Genomic DNA, 17,603 nt, shown 5'->3' with positions numbered 1-17,603 from the left:
TCCGACAAGGGGTTAATTTCCAAAATATATAAAGAACTCATACAACTCAACAACAAAAAAACAAACAACCTGATCAAAAAATGGGCAGAGGATATGAATAGACATTTTCCCAAAGAAGATACACAGATGGCCAACAGCCACATAAAAAGATGTTCAACATCATTAATTATTAGAGAAATGCAAATCAAAACTACCTTGAGATATCACCTTACACCTGTCAGAATGGCTATAATTAACAAGACAAAAACTAACAAATGTTGGAATGGATGTAGAGAAAACGGAACCCTCAAACACTGCTGGTGGGAATGCAAACTGGTGCAGCCACAATGGAAAACAGTATGGAGATTTCTCAAAAAATTGAAATAGAAATACTATATGATCCACCTCTCCCACTACTGGGTATTTATCCAAAGAACACAAAATCAACAATACAAAGAGATTTATGCACTTTTATGTTCCTTGCAGCATTATTCACAACAGCCAAGATGTGAAAGCAATCCAAGTGACCATCAACAGATAAATCGATAAAGATGCAGTATATATACAGAATGGAATATTATTCAGCCATAAAAAAGATAAAATCGTCCCATTTGCAACAACATGGATAGACCCTGAAGGTATTATGTTAAGCGAAATAACACAGACAGAGAAAGACAAATACTGTATGATTTCACTCATATGTGGAAGATAAACACAGCGATAAAGAGAACAGATTAGTGGTTACCAGAGGGGAAGGGGGTGGGGGGTGGGGTAAAAGGAGTAAAGGAGTACATACGTATGGTGACAGATTAAAAACTGGACTATTAGTGGTGAGCACTACATAGTCTATACAGAAACTGATATACAATAATGTACACCTGAAATTACACAATGGTATAAACCATTATGACCCAATAAAATAATTTTTAAAAAAAGATTAGATATTACCTGAGAGATTTCTTGTTGATATACTGTAAAATGTTCCTTGCTGATCTGTGGGAGGTAGAATGAAGGTATGACTTCAGTGTCCACAAAGTCCAATCCCCATGTTTTTGTGAAGAAGTCAGATTCTCTTTTTGCTAATCTAGGATCATTTAATGCTGCTGGGAGATTTACTTTGGAATGATATATAGTCCATCTATGTTGATCTGTAACTAGAGATGGGGCAACACATAAACTATGTGAATCACCTGCAAAAAGTAAACAAGAGAACTCTGTAAAGTAAGTTCTGTGTTTGAAAGTATATCCTAGAAAAATAAAAATGCTTAGACTCCACTTTATACAAAACAACTAAACTCTCTCTTCAATAGCAAATGTTTTAATAAAAATCAATCTGATTAAATAACCTTCAGCTTTCCCCATCAATTGCCAAGGGGAGGAAAAACATGCACAAATAAAGGATATGCAAAATTTGAGGGTTGCAGTTGCAGGGTGGGGTGGATGGTAAAGAAAGTCTTTCATTAATTCCTTAATGTACAATTTCTCTCTCTTTTTCAACATCAAAACTCTTCTACCTTCTATTGTATACCTTCTATCCTTTAATACTCTAGTTTTCTTCTCAGGTAGGCCTTTTTTCTATTGTATTATGGCAGACACTCCTGGTTCCAATATCCTCTGTTTGGCTTATAATTAGATAACATAAATGCTGATGTGGCATTAACCACAGAGGAAAGAAAACTATACAGTTGATTCTTGTTATTCACAGTAGTTTTGTTCTATAAAGTCACTGGAATACTTAATTAGCAAATGCTGAACTATTGCTCCTAGGGGAAATACAGGGTTAGGTTTCTGTGAGTCTCTGGTCACATTTTCTCAACCAATCCATACATAGTCTTCTTTCATGTGTGTTTCTGTTTAAAGACATCTTATTTAGTATATATTGTCCATTCATTAACATTGAACTCATACCTAACATCACTGTAACTCATATCTGAATAAAATTTACATAACACATATTTTCTTCATAAGGTACATTACAGCTTTCTTTGCTTAGGAACACTAGAAAGTACTTCAACACTACATTTGGGAACCATTTTAAAAAGCAAAATCACCAACAAAAAGCACAAAAGTGCAAAAAACATGGCACTAAATAGACGACAAAAATGACACTTGTTTACAGCATGACAGCTAAAACAAGAAGGCAGAGTGTCGCCTTTTTCAATCTCAGGTGGGAACGTGTGCATCAGGTGATTCATACTTTTCATTCTTCTGCACATGTCTGCAAATGACCACAAAAGTGCCATAAGTATTGATTTTGGGGGTCACAAATAAATTTTAGGGAGTAGGCAAATTTGCAAATACAGAATCCGTAAATAACAAGGATTGACTGTACTATGTTTAACTAAAGAACTTTCACTCTGTACCCTCATTTTCAAAACTTTTCGTTTATGTAATTAACTTCTTTTATGAAAATGCATAAAAAGGGCTATAATTCCAATTTCCCAATCAATTTACTTCCAAATTACTTACCTCTCTTTAGTTTTAACATCATAAAATTTACTCTTTTAAAATAAGTATATGAAATCTGACTAATCATTTAAAGATTGTACAAATCCTCAGTAAAAATTCTCAAAAAAAAGGCATTACCTGTGGGTTCCTTGGGACACACATCTGGCAGTGACTGCACAGGTCGAATGTGTTTTGCTGGATCTACCTCTTTTTTAAAGAAAACATCACTGCTGCTTCCTTGAGGCACTGGTGAAGAACTGTGGCTTGAAGCCATTGCATAAAATCACCACTCAACTGAAAACAAGTAACAAATAATAATCAAGACACTAATACAAATCAAAATTCATCCATAAGTATTATGCATGTCACATATTTTCTTTTAAAAAGACACATTATTCAAAATCCCTGAAAGTATAAGTACACAATTTGAATATTCACTGTTAACTGGGAGTCACTCATAACATTTAGTTTGCTAAGAAAGTTATTTGTCCTTGTTTAAAAAATATTCTCCCCAAAGTGAAATATCCTTACTTAGTCTTTTATCCAAAGTGCAAACAGATGCCAAAGCTGAAACCAATATATATTAAAGATGAAAACATTCCATTCATTCAACAAGTATGCAGTAATTACACATTATAGCAAAATGGTTAAGTGCACGGGTTTTTGAAATATGACTGCCTGAGTTCACATGCCAGCTTCAATTACCAGCAGTATAACCTTAAGGAAATTTACTTAACCTTTACATGCTTTACCTCACATGTAAAAATGGAGATGAAAAGAGATCCTATCTCATAAACATTTGGTAAGAATTAAAGGAATGGATAGAAGAAAAGCATTTAAAACAATGCCAGCCTCAAAGTTAGTGTTCATAAATGTTAGTTATCATTATGATTATTACTATGTGACTGTCACTATATTAAATGATTATAAAATAAAAGAAGCATCATTCTTCATCAAAACACTAAGCAAAACACAAGTTAACCTATGTCTACATTTTTAATAAGTGATGAAAGAATCTGTGGTGCAAGGCAACATAATATAGGTTACAGTGTCAGGCAAGACTTTACAAATGAAGCAGTACATAACCTGGATACTGAAGAACGTGTATTATTTTATTATTGGAGGGTAGATAATCTTAAATTGCTGAGCATATCTATCAAATAGGCAGGCATTCAATAAATATTTTTAATGAAGGAATAAATAAATGAACATAAACAGAAGCTGATAGCTGAAAGTGAACTTAGAGACCCCCTAGTCTAAGTTCCTTCATACTAGAGATACGTACAGCAAGGCCCAGAAAGACTACTTAGTTTACAAAGATACATGTGGTTTAACGAGTTAAAAAAAAAAAAAAGCCAAGTTAGGAAATTTGGTGAATAGAAAAATAAGAGTAAGAAATAAAGAACAGAGATATAAGGCTAGGACTGGTGGCAAAAAGTACATCCACTCTAACTCTCCTTTAGTCTGGTGGAAAGCTAAAAATTACATTTCTCAGACTTCCTTGCATATCTGTCTCTGTCCTTCTAATGCAAAGGAAGCATATCCAACTACACCATTCACTGAGACCATAAGAAACAAGCTGCCAAGAAAATGCACAAATAACTTCCTCAAGGTCCCTGAACATAAAAGCAAACAGCATGAACAAAGGTTAAGGGACATGGAATAATCATAAGAGTGTGTGGAAACTGACCTGGTTAGAGTGAAATGTTTGCGTTGGAAAGTAGTGACAAATAAATCATATTTACACACACACACACACACACAAACACACACCAACACACTCCCACGGTATGGGCAGACTAGAGTTGGCTCTCTAAGCAATAAGGAGCCATTAGAGGTTTGGGGGTAAAAGAACACTACAATGAAAATATCTGGGAAAATTAATCAGTGCCTTGGTTTGAAAGGCATCACTCGTCTGTTGTATTTATATCCATATACATTAAGTGTATGGTTGTTTCTGGATAAAAGCACCAGCATATTTAAAACAGCAGAAATATCTAAAGGATAGGAAACACTGTATAACACAGAAATTTGTACATTAAGTGTTTGGTAAAGACGATTCTAAATTTAACATTAAATGTGTTTAACTTTTTTGTTAATTTCATCAAGTAAAATGGCTAAAATAAACATATTTTGACACTTAAAGAGGTAAAGCTACAAATATATGGAAAATATATTTATGTTGAAAGCCCACTGCTTGATGTCAGATAAATTAAATATTGATTCCAACAATAGTACACTACTATTTCAATTTATTTTATTTATCATCACGTTGTTTTTACAGCAAAAAGAAATCCTAAGTGCCATCTTAGGTAACTTTTGGAAAAACATTTCATCTCCTATAAGTTATTTCTGTATCTGGGAGGGAAAAAACACCTTATTTACTCCTTAAAGAATCTTAATTGGGAAACATACACAGGTTTTCTGCTTTTTCCTAGACCTTTCCTAATTCTTCTTATGAAAAGAGGGACAGGGGCCGGCCCTGTGGCTTTGTGGTTAAGTTCATGTGCTCCCCTTCGGCAGCCTAGGGTTTCGCTGGTTCGGATCCTGGGTGTGGACATGGCACGGCTCATCAAGCCATGCTGAGGCGGCGTCCCACATACCACAACTAGAAGGACCCCACAAGTAAAAAATATACAACTATGTACCAGGGGGCTTTGGGGAGAAAAAGGAAAAAATAAAATCTTAAAAAAAAAAAAGAGGGACAATCTCCAGCTATAAAGAGTTTATGTAAAACTAGGGGACTGCCTACACAGGCGAGTCCCAATTTCCAACCATTTGACTCTCCATTCCCTTCACCATCCTAATTTTATTAAGAATTTCTCCCCACAGTAAGAACCAAACTTTGTATTAATGATGACATAGCAAGTATGATGCAGACTTAGTAAGTGCAATCATTGGTAATAAAATATGATGAATTTATTCATAATGCATAGATATATAAACAAAGACAGCAAATCCACATGGCCTCTAAACCAAACAATTTCAACAAAGAAATAATCTTTGATTGAAAGGCTAAAGAACAGAAATGATGAAGTATCTTAGTAAGTTTCAGTGTAAGCAAAGAACAGCTTGTCTACCTAGAAAAAAAAAGTTAGCAAAAATAAAAGCAAACAGGGGCCAGCACCATGGCCGAGTGGTTAAGTTCGCACACTCCACTTCAGCGGCCCAGAGTTTCACCAGTTTGGATCCTGGGCACAGACCCAGTGCTGCTCATCAAGCCAGGCTGAGGTGGCATTCCATGTAGCAGAGCCAGACGGACCTACAACTAGAATATACAACTATGTAGTGGGGGGCTTTGGTGAGAAGAAGAAGAAAAAGAAAAGACTGGCAACAGATGTTAGCTCAGGTGCCAATCTTTAAAAAAATAAATAAAAACAAACAAAAAACAGAGAATATAGGAAAAAGGAAAACGTTAAGCACTAAATGCAGGTAACCTCTGATTTCAAATAATTCCACTTGTAACTACACATCTAGAAACAAATCAGTGGTCACCTACAATGAGAATCCATAAATAACTCTATTCTTCTTCATATGGCAATCCTCTCATAATTTCATCAATGCCATACTCAAATATTATCTTCACCTCCTTCTTTGGTTTCTCACACTTAGTCACTCTTTATGTATTTCTACGTTTGCACCAATCATATGGAAATTTTGGTTTTCATATAGGTCTTCCCTGTTAGACTGTGAACTTCTTGATAGTTCCATTTTCCTGTGTATTCTACATGCCTAACACATTTCCTGGCACACAGACAGTATGTAATACATATTTTATAAATGAATGAAACGGGTGGTATATAGAACAGATGAGAAGAGACAGACATTAGTTATGACAGCTACCAAAAACCCTTGAGTGAACAGATAAGAGCACGGGGCTGGGCTGATAAGGAAAGGAATAAACAAATACATTCATTTCAAAAGAAAGAATTTGCAAGGATGAGTAAAACAGAGAAATTTGAATTTCCTTCTTGTAGCTCAAAATATCTTTTTATGTTAAAAGTTTAGTTAAAAGCTTCTATTAAAAATGCCCAGAAGTAATGAGCACATCAAGTACTCAGACTTTGGCTTCTAAATACCATTCCCCACAAGGAAGCCATGGTTCTTTGAAGAAATATCTCACTCCAGACTTGGAGCACAAAAAGAACAAGTTGATCCTGAGAACTCTTACTGTGTCAGAAAGCAAGGAAATGCTCAACGATGAGTAGGGTCTGTCAAAAGCGAAAAGGACCAAATTAAAGGGGTTCCCTCTGGCCAATCTGGACAATTTGAGTACTAAAAAAAAAAAACCTAATTGAGTGCAATATATTGAATAAATAAAGGTTAATGAATCCATAGTGATACTTAGGGCACCACAGGAGGAGGGAAATGAGCAAAAGGAGGTGGGGTAGGGTGGGGAAAGGAAATCTCATATCTTTACAGAAGAATGCCAATAACAAATGTAAAGGTATGACTGAATTAGAAAATCACCATTTTGTAACCCCCAAGGTAAAAACCGATTCAGGCAAAAATCATCAATGTATGCTAAAGCCGTTAGGTGAACGCTTGTTCAGAAACACAAAACTCACCTCGTGCCAAAGTAGCACGTATAGATTACTCAGCAATGCAAAGGGAAAAAAGGATCCAGCTCTCATCACTCTAACTAAATCATCAAACTTGGCATCACTGACAATAGCAAGACAACTAGATATGATGTGATTCGTGAAATGACAATATGACATAAACATCACCATCTATGAAGCATTCTCACCAAAAATGTTTAAGGCAATCTAATAAAGCCTCTAGACCAGGGGTTAAGCTATTTCATCCTACGGATTCCTTTGGCAGTCTGGTAAAGTCTATGGTCCTCCTCCCAGAATGTTTATAATGCATAAAATACATATGATTATAGTGGACAATTATACTGATATCTAGCTGTCAAACTATGTTTTTAAATTGTAATATAGAAATATTTTTGTTTCTCGATTAATATGAAATCTATCTTAATTTCTGCAATAAATACATTTTGAGATACCTGCAACACCTTAATGGGATATGAAAATATCTGAAATTTCTATTGGTAACAAAGTCACAAGTAGTGCTAGTATCCCTGTGAAGGGTTCCTACATTCATAATTAAAGAAAATGCTAAAACTCAGTTAAAGTAGGGTTTCTCAACGATGGCACTATTGACATTTTGAGCTGGATAATTCTTTGTTGTTGGGAACTCTCCCCCTGTACACTGTAGGATCTTTAGATACATCCCTGGCCTCTATCCACTTGATGCCATAGCACCCTTCCATCCAGTTGTGACAAGCAAAAATGTCTCCAGACAAAGCCAAACAACCAGGGTAGGGGAAAAGACAGGAGAAGACAAATCACCCTTGTTGAGAACCACTGAATTAAAATACAGATGCAATTTTTTCCCCCATCCAAAGTTCGGAGACTCCCTAAATTCTATCCATAGACCCTCTAAAGTCTGTGAACCCAAGGTTAAGCACCCCTCTTCTAAACCTACCTTCCAGTCTACAGGAAACAGGGGAACAGGATAGTGATGTTTAAACCACAACATGGGGAAGCAATCCAACAAACTGAGAATATGAGACATTCTACAAAAAAACTGGCGTGGACACTTAGATCAAATGTCATTTTAAAAAGGTAGAGAACTATTCTATATTAAAATGAATAAAGAGACAACAATTAAAGGCACTATGTGAGCCTTGACTGGGTCTTGGTTCAAAAAGAAAAAATTGGCTCTAATACACTCTTGGGACATTTGGGAAATTTTGAATATGGGCTGAATGTTATATGATATTTTAGAATTATTATTAATTTTCTTAGGTATCTTATTAATGGTCTGATCATGAGAAAATGTCCTTATACTTAAAACATGAATACTGAAGTATTTAGGAGTGAAGTATGATGTCACCTGCAACTTACTTCTAATGATTCAGCAAAAAATACACACAGTTAAAACAAATATCGCAAAATGTTAAAAATGCCTTATCTAAGTAGAGTATATATGAGTGTAACATGTTCTGTTCTTTCACTTTTTCCGTATGTTTTTAAATTTTCACAAAAAGTCAGAGGAAAGAAACTTTAAATATTTGTCAAATGTTAAATAGATAAACAATGCAAAATATATCAGAGAGAAGAAAAACATTCCATTTGTAAGTGCTAATCTACCTGAAGATGACATTATTGTATAACTTCAATTATGGAGGGAAAAAATCAACAGATTTCGATCAAATTTTAATGTTGCATAAGAATAATACCATATATAGAAACTGGAATTCTTAAAGGCTGAATGAGAAGGCAGCTGAGACAGAGAAACATTTACCACAGACATTACCCAGAAACTGTGCAAAAATTTCTTCCTTTGCTTCTACATTGTAATAGTAACTGCTTTCAGAGAACACTGATATCACAAAAACATTTAGTCAATTCTAACCTAACTATCCATGAAATTGCCTATTACAAGTAAAGTAATAGCAAAAGTTTTTTTTTCCCCTCTACCATTTCAACGTATACAAAACATTTTACCAGTGGTTAACATAGAGATATACTAATTAATCATTTTATTTCCCTTCTCCTATTTTTCAAAAGTGACACGCTACTTTATAAAATATCCTACATTATAAAATCTAAACTTGCCTGCTCTCTATCATGCTTCTATCATACTGTGGTCCCCTAACTGGTCTCTCTGCTTCCAGTCTAAACCATTCTGCATATTGCTTTAGGATTAATGTTCCAGAAAGTCTTCATTCTGTCATACTTCAGCTCAAAAACCTTTAATGTTATTCATCACCTTCCAAACAAAGGCCAAGCTTCACAAACTGGTATTCAAGGCTTTCTACAATCTGATGCTTGTCATCCTTTCTAGCCTTATTTCCTATTACCCTTGGATAACCTCTATTCCAGACAGGGTGCTGTTTGTCCCTAATCCATCATGCTATTGAGGCTTCCTTGTCTTTGTTATGGCTTTGCCCTTCCTGGAATATTAATACAATCTTTCTACTCTTGTAATAATGCCTCTTCTCCCTTCAAAGGTCATTTTAAATTTCATTTCTAGATTACATATCCTAAGAAAACAAATATACACACACTTCAAAATATGAGAAATAACCCCAGAATTATTTTTAAGAATGAAAAAGTTGAAACAAACAAACAAATAAGAAGGAGCTGGTTAATAAGATTTAATACAACCAAACAATGGATTATACTGCCATTAAAAATAGGATTGCAGATCTCACATCCATTAGGATGGGTATTAAAAAAAAAAACAGAAAAGAAGTGTTAGCAAGGACGTGGAGAAACTGGAACACTTACACACTGCTGGTGGGAATTTAAAATGGTGCAGCTGTTATGGAAAACATTATGGCGGTTCCTCAAAAAAAGTACAAATAGAACTACCATATGACCCAGCAATTCCACTTCTGGGTATATACCTACAAGAACTGAAAGCAGGGTCTTGAGGAGATATTTGTATACCCATGTCACAGAAACATCATTATATTAGCCAAGAGGTGGAAGCGATCCAAGTGTCCCTTCACAGATAAATGGATAAACAAATGTGGTATACATACGCAATGGATTATTATTATTATTCAGCCTTAAAAAGAAAGTAAATTCTGAGATATGCTACAACATGGACGAACCTTGAGGACATTATGCTAAGTGAAATAAGCCAATCACAGAAAGACAAATATTGTATGATTCCACTTACATAAGGTAACAAAGTAGTTGAATTCATAGAGACGGAAAGTAGAATGGTGGCTGTCAGGGTCTAGGGGAGGGAGAAACAGGGAGCTGTTTAATGGGTAGAGTGTTTCAGTTTTACAAAAGGAAAAAGTTCTGGAGATCAGCTGCATAACGATGTAAATATATTTAACACTACTGAACTGTACACTTAAAAAAGGTTATGATGGTAAAGTTTATGTTATATGTATTTTACCACAATTAAAACTTCTAAAAAATAGGATTGCAGAATACCTAATGACATAAAAATTGTTTAACACATATTGTTAACTGGAAACAGTTTTCAAAACAATACACACAGTATGATCCCAATTTTCTAGTTTAAAATAAACATATTTGCAAAAAAAAATTGCAGAGACATATACCACAATATTAACAATAGTTACCTCCAAATAAGAGAATTGTAAGAAATTTTTATTTTTGTTTGTGCTTTTTTTAATTTTCCAAATATTCTCCTATAAAAACAAATTACTTTGTGTATATTAGTTAGAGATCTCCAGAGAAACACAACCAATGGGATATACAGAAGAGGAGATTTAATAAAGGAATTGGTTCATGCAGTTATGGAGGTTGAGAAGTACCACAATCTGCTTTCTGCAAGATGAAAAACCAGTAAAGCCAATGGTATAATTCAGTCTGAGGCCAATAGCATGAGCTGGTGTTAAGTCCTGGAGTCCAAAGGCCGGAGAACCAAGAGCTCTGATGTATGAGGGCCAATGAAGATAGATGCCCCAACTCAAGAAGAGAGAGCTAGGGCCACCTCAAGTTAGTGGGCCTAGTGGTTAATTAAGTTCAGCGTGCTCCATTTTGGTGGCCCAGGTTTGGTTCACAGGTGTGGACCTACACCACTCATCAGCAGTCATGCCGTGGCAGCGACCCACATACAAAACAGAGGAACACTGGCACAGATACCAGCTCAAGGCGAATGTTCCTCAAGCAAAAAAAGGAAGACAGGCAATGGATGTTACCTCAGGGCGAATCTTCCTCAGAAAAAAAAATAAGAGAGTGAATTCGCCCTTCCTTTGCCTTTTTGTTTTACTAGGACCATCTAAGGATTGGATGACAATGATGCCTGCCGACATTGGTGCTGGCAGATCTCTTTACTCAGCCTACTGCATGAAATGCTAATTTCTCCCAGAAACATCCTCAAAGACATACTTAGAAATAATGTTTTACCAACTATACGGTCATCCCTTTGCCCAGTCAAGTTGACACACAAAATTAACCATGACACTTTGTTAAATGAGGAACAATGCTATTATTAAACTGCTATTATTAAACAGCTTCAGCCTTACACCTACCTCCACTATGAATCTTTTCTAATGACTATAACCCACAGAAAACTAGCCTTTCATTGAACTTGGGATGCTTATTGTCTATATCAGCAGTCTGTAAATTTTTTTGATCCTGTATCCCATCAGTCAACAATTTTTAAGCAATCACCATTTATAAATTATATGGGGTATCATTGTATCAATATGTGTCATATAAAACTGCAGTAAATGGAAATTTTTAAGAGATTACATAAAGAGGAAAGACTTTTTTAAATAATCTATTTTATTAATTAATGGCAAAAAATATCTTTTTACTCTCACTATTTTTAATTGATAGTAATGTGAATCACTATGCCTATTATTATTAAAAATCTTGATTTAACAGTTTATGAAATGGTAATTCAAATGTTTGGCTCTTAGTTCAATTTATTTTTATACCTGGCTTTAATGCCTGTTATAGAAAAAAAAAGATATCTCACAAATGTATGTAGAAATAGAAGAAATACATTACTGCATCACTGATTAGACTTTCTAAACTCTCTATTTTGAAGTTTTTAAAACAGGTTAGTAAACTCCATTCTGGGTTTTTGAAGAGTTCATCACTTAACAAAATCACATAATGATGGAATATTTCCAAACATCCATTTTCAAAATACATTTACCATAGCTTGATTGTTTCTAGAAAATCAACTATTTTCTCACTTTTTATTTAAAAAGAAAAAACACCTTGCAAGAACAGACTGTGAGAGAGAGACAGAGAGACAGAGACAGAGAGAGAGAGAGTGTGTTTATCTGTTTGGTTAAATATTACTGTCAGTCACATGCCATCTCTGAAAAGATTAGCAAATTTGGAAAACTTTTTTTTTGTTAAAAAGAAAACAGAGCCAGCCCTGCTGGCCTAGTTGTTAAAGTTTGGCATGCTCTGCTTCAGTGGCATAGGTTCAGTTCCCAGGCACACAACCATACACTCATCTGTCAGTAGCCATGCTGTGGCAGTGGCTCACAGAGAAGAAACAGAAAGACCTAGAACTAGAATATACAACTATGTACTGGGGCTCTGAGGAGGAAAAAAAGAAAAAAGAGAGAGGAAGATTAGCAACAGATGGTAGCTCAAGGCAAATCTTTCCCAGCAAAAACAAACGCAAAAAAACCAAAAAACAAAATCACATAACATGTTCTTATGCTTGACAATTCTTTTGAGTGCTGTTATGTATGACTATGGAAGAGTTTGAACTAGGAGCAGGAGAACGCAGCTCTGTACTTTGTTGTTTACTTGTGGTTCCATTATTAGTATTATCTTTAATCCAAGATGTGATTTCTCCACAGGAATCATTTTAGGTTAATTGGACATTTTGTGAGAGTTGGTTTAGTTAAAACTAGATAACATAATCTGTAAACCCAATTAACTACTCATGTAAACTATATTACATCACAAGGATGAACTAAGTGAAGGATACCACCATTAATCCCTTGTGCTTGCTCACTTATTTAAAATGTGACCATCTGATAAATGAACATACGGACAGACTGAAGGTGCTGGTATCAATCCTTACAACAAATATTAGTAATGGTTTCTTTCTTTTGTTCTTTAGATTAAAAAAAGAATATTCCTTAAACTGGGTGGAATCTTACAAAGGAGTTTGGACTTAATCCACAAGATTGTGGAGAGTCATTATAGACTTTAGGACACTGGTGTTGAATTTTGAATACATCATTCTAGGAGAGTATTAGTAAGGAGGGTCAAATACAAAACCTAAGAGGATTCCAATATTTCTGAAGAAAGAAATGAAAGAAAGATATAAAGAAAAGATTGTGATAAAGGAGGAACATCCAAGAAGGTGGGAGAAAAACGAGGAGAGAAATATCAGCTCAGAATTTGCAGATAAAATAAGAAGGAAAAAAACATCCTTTATATTTGGCAATTAGGAAGTCACCAGTTACATGAGAAAGCAATGTCAAGTCCAACAGTGGAGGTGGAAGCCAGACTGCAGAGGTTAGCATTGAATAGAAGGTGAGGAAATTAAAAAACAATGGCTATTGTTTCAAGAGACTCAATTATGAGATTACAAAACAGAACATATAGTACAATCTCATTTTGATATAAAAACTTTATATAGCTATATATAATGTATGAAAAGGCATACAACAAAATGTTAACAGTCGTTATACTTGCTTAGTGGGATAATAGGCCTTTCCTGACCACTGTATCTCAACATGTCCTCCCCCGATCTTTTCCCCCATCCAACATACACACCCTGTTATTCTCTAACACTAGCATTATAGTTTGTGATCTTCATAGTACTTTCTCAAATTATAACTGATAATTTATTTACCTATTTCCTGTCTCCCCCACTATACTGTAAACTAATATTTGTTTCATTCACCTTCCTATACCACACCCAGCACAGAGTCTAAGCACTCAGTAAACTGCATTACTGTTCAGTGAATGAATGAACAAACAAATGACTATTGTGGAAAAGGAGGTAAGCACACACAAGCCACTAACAATGTCTCATACAGGTTCACACACATTCAAAACAATCTAAAAACCTAAGTCAAAAATACATCATCTTGTTTGTATAACATTACCCGACTTTCTAAAGTTTGATTCTAGATCTCTACATTTTTTTTTTTAAAGATTGGCAGCTGTGCTAACATCTGTTACCAATCTTCCTTTTTTTCTTCTTCTTCTTCTCCCCAAAGCCCACCCCCACTCCCGGTGCATCACTGTATATTCTAGTTGTGTGTGCCTCTGGTTGTGCTATATGGGATGCTGCCTCAACATGGCCTGATGGGCAGTGGTAGGTCTGCACCCAGGATCTGAACCAGTGGAACCTTGGGCAGCCGAAGCAGAGCACGTGAACTTAACCACTTGACCACAGGGCCAGCCACTCTACCTTTCTTATAACACAGTATAATATCCTGGTTAAGAAAACTGGCCATAAAGTGAGTCAGACCTCCGTCATTTATTAGCTAGCTGTGTGACCTTTGACAACTTTCTTACCTTCCTAAACCTCGGTTTCCTCATTTGTAAAATGGGACAGCAACAGTATATTCCTCATAGGAATGTCATAAGATTTAAATGAAATATAACTTATATAACTATATAAGCTCATGGCACAATAGTTGGCACATAGCTGATATTCAATAAGTAACTGCAACTACTACTATTTATTATTATAAACATTTTAAGCATTAACATTTGGACTGTGCCATATAAAGTTCTACAATAAATTTAAATGTTAGGATCCCGAGCATCCTCTATTGGTGTCCTTTGCTTGACTGCCCCTAGTTTGGAGCTGGAAAAGGGGGGAGAGAAGGCAGCAAACCAATATAAGCAGATATAATTTACTATTAGAAAAGTAGCCGCAGCACAGAAGAGCAGTCCTCAAAGCCATGCCAGTAAAAGGAAAAAAAAAAAGAGTACTGGAAAATGATGATGAAACTAGAAAACACAGTGGCCTACAACAGAGGCAATTTTGATGACAAAAACTGCTTGTAGGACAGAAGAGGGATGAGAAGGCAGAGAGGCTAGAAACAATGCTTTGGAAGACATTTGAATAAAGGTCAAAGTTGAATCCATGGGAATGGAGTGGATGAGACAAAACTTATAATCTCTGAGTTGGACAAGACTTTAAAAGATCATCTGGCTCAACTTTCTACCTAGAACATGAATCCTTTCTACAAGCGGTCTTTCTGCCTCCACTTGAGAACTTTCAATAATGGAGAATTGACTGCTTCAAAAGCAGAGTATTACTGTAAACAACTATAATTATTTTAGGAAAAAAATTCTTCCTTGTAGTGAACAGAATCCTCCCTCCCTGAATTTTCCATCACTGTTCCTAGTTCAATTACATTATAGGAATAATAGGACAAATAATTCTAGTTACAGGAAAGTAATATTTCAAAGGGAGAGAGTACAGAAAAAGAGAGTTAATGAGAGCTCAGAGCAAGGAGTGAGGCAAACACATTTAAGAGGAAAGGAAGAAAGCAATCAAAAATACCATCCTTATAGAAGCCAAGGGAGAACTGTCCAGAAGGAAAGTGGAAACAGTAGGGTCAACACACTGTGGAGAGGTCAAGGAGGTTACTAACTTCAGAAAGGACACAGGATTAGAATAGTTTTATGACAGTAGTTGAGGCAGAAGCCATACCACAAAAATTCAGTAATAAAGGCAAGAAGATCAACATCTCTTTGGTGATGAAAGAAATGAGACTAAGAGTTGAGCAAGAATCTTTTAGGCCATGGGAAACCCGAGCACATCTGTAGGCAAACAACAAGAAAGCAAGTGAAGGGTGAAATTAAAAAGTAACAAGAAAGAGTGGTGAAGAAGAGATGTGGGGAGAGGTAGGAGATACACATGGGAATGAGGCAGGATGGGATAGAGGCAGAGAGAGAGACTGACCACACTCCACGACTATGAGGCACCTTAGGCTATACTCCACCTTGAGGAAGACAGGACTTTGTCAGGCAAGAGTGAGAAAATAAACAAGCTGATCCAGAAAAGTTGCTTTCCATTCTACTCCTCTGCCTAATGCCCTTATTTGGGAGGGAAAAAAAAGATCACCTGGGACTTGGGCAAACCTGGATTGCCTCACTCCCACCACTAATTCTAAAGATTCTCTGAAGTCCTAAGATCAAGCTGTTGCTAGTGCAGACAAGTCGATTCCAACTCTTTGGGACTCTGTGTACAGCAAAGCAGAAATCTGCTCAGTCTCCCCTGCCCCCATCCTCTCATCTTCCAGTGTTGTATCAGATAATGCTCTGCTGCTATTCATAGGATTTTCATGGCCAATTTTTCTGGAAATGGGTGGCCAGATTATTCTTCCTAGTCTAGAAGCTCCACTGAAACCTGTCCACTATGGGTGACTCTGCTGGTATTTGAAATACCGGTAGCATAGCTTTCAGCATCACAGCAACACGCAGTGGCCTCAGTAAGACAACTGACAGATGGGTGGTGTGGCTCCCTGAAGGGGAAATGAGGAGGCTGTGGCAGTGTGAGTGCTGAATCTTATCCATTAGACCACCAGGGCTGGCTCCTAAGATGAAGAGTGCAGTGAAAATATGTCATCAGTGAAAGAAGCGAGGATGGCAAGGGAGAGGCAAGACAGTAAGAAGAATTACATCGTCACTAATATTTGACTAAACACTATACAGTTCCTAATTGCTTGCTTTCATTCAGATTATTCTGTCAGTCTTTCTAACAACCTAGTAAGAAGAACATTTCTGAATGAATCAATGATCCCCATTATGTGGATAAAGAAACAGGTTCAAGAGTAACTTGGTTTTAGATCATTTAGCCAGTTAATTATGAAGATGGGATTTACATTCAGATGTTCTGATTCTAAATAACATGCCTCTGTCTCTACAGCACTCTGCCTCTCCAAAAGAGTAAGTTATTTCACTACTGTCTCCCATCCATTTCAGGCACCCAGTGCTTTCCTCTTCTGCCTTCTTCTCCTTATCAGATAAATTACTGATCAAATAACAATTATTTATACTAACAAATTATTATGTCCATCTTATATTAAAAATAAATGACAGCAGGGGCTGGCCCCGTGGCTGAGTGGTTAAGTTCACGCGCTCCGCTGCAGGCGGCCCAGTGTTTCGTTGGTTCGAATCCTGGGCGCGGACATGGCACTGCTCATCAGACCACGCTGAGGCAGCGTCCCACATGCCACAACTAGAAGAACCCACAACGAAGAATATACAACTATGTACCGGGGGGCTTTGGGGAGAAAAAGGAAATAATAAAATCTTTAAAAAATAAAAAATAAAAAATAAAATGACAGCAATAATTAACATCTGATAGTAATAAGAATTTTTTAAGACTTTATTTTTTCAGGGCAGTTTTAGGGTCAAAGAATTTTATAAGACTGGGATTGCTAGAAAATTATCCCTCAAGGAAAAAGACACTATACATTTTCATCAGTATAATTTACTATATTTTCTTAGCAAAGAGATAATTCTGGAGTTGCAATGTGAGATAAATATACTACTATGAGCCATCCTTTTAGCACTTTCAATAGGAAATGTGTTCTGAAGTCCAAATAATTGATTTACTAATGAACTTTTGTAACTTGCCTATTATAATTTGAGAAGATAAGGGAAAAGTGGGATTTTTTTTTTACGCTGGACAGAGGTAGCATTTTTTGATATAATTTT

General features: G+C 35.9%; 1 protein-coding gene across 12 annotated transcripts in view; it reads right to left on the bottom strand.

Moving 5' to 3' along the window:
* Nucleotides 1-17,603, bottom strand: part of VPS54 (VPS54 subunit of GARP complex) — a 107,462-nt gene that overhangs the window by 75,964 nt on the left and 13,895 nt on the right. For 6 of the 12 annotated variants that reach the window (XR_011526041.1, XR_011526038.1, XR_011526039.1 and 3 more), the window contains exons 2-3: nt 2,566-2,721; nt 928-1,169 (exon numbers count right to left, since the gene is read on the bottom strand). Coding sequence is in view for 7 of the 12 variants with exons in the window: in XM_070572520.1 (XP_070428621.1) it covers nt 928-1,169; nt 2,566-2,701 (378 nt within the window). In the remaining 5 variants the exon portion in view is untranslated. Of the gene's footprint in view, nt 1-927; nt 1,170-2,565; nt 2,722-10,131; nt 10,192-17,603 lie in introns of those variants that run through there. The other 6 variants (XR_011526040.1, XM_070572525.1, XM_070572527.1 and 3 more) reach the window with 4 other exon arrangements.

This window comes from Equus przewalskii, chromosome 14, assembly GCF_037783145.1.
Source record: "Equus przewalskii isolate Varuska chromosome 14, EquPr2, whole genome shotgun sequence".
NCBI classification, from domain to species: Eukaryota; Metazoa; Chordata; class Mammalia; order Perissodactyla; family Equidae; genus Equus; species Equus przewalskii.
This window is presented reverse-complemented; position numbering and strand designations above follow the sequence as displayed.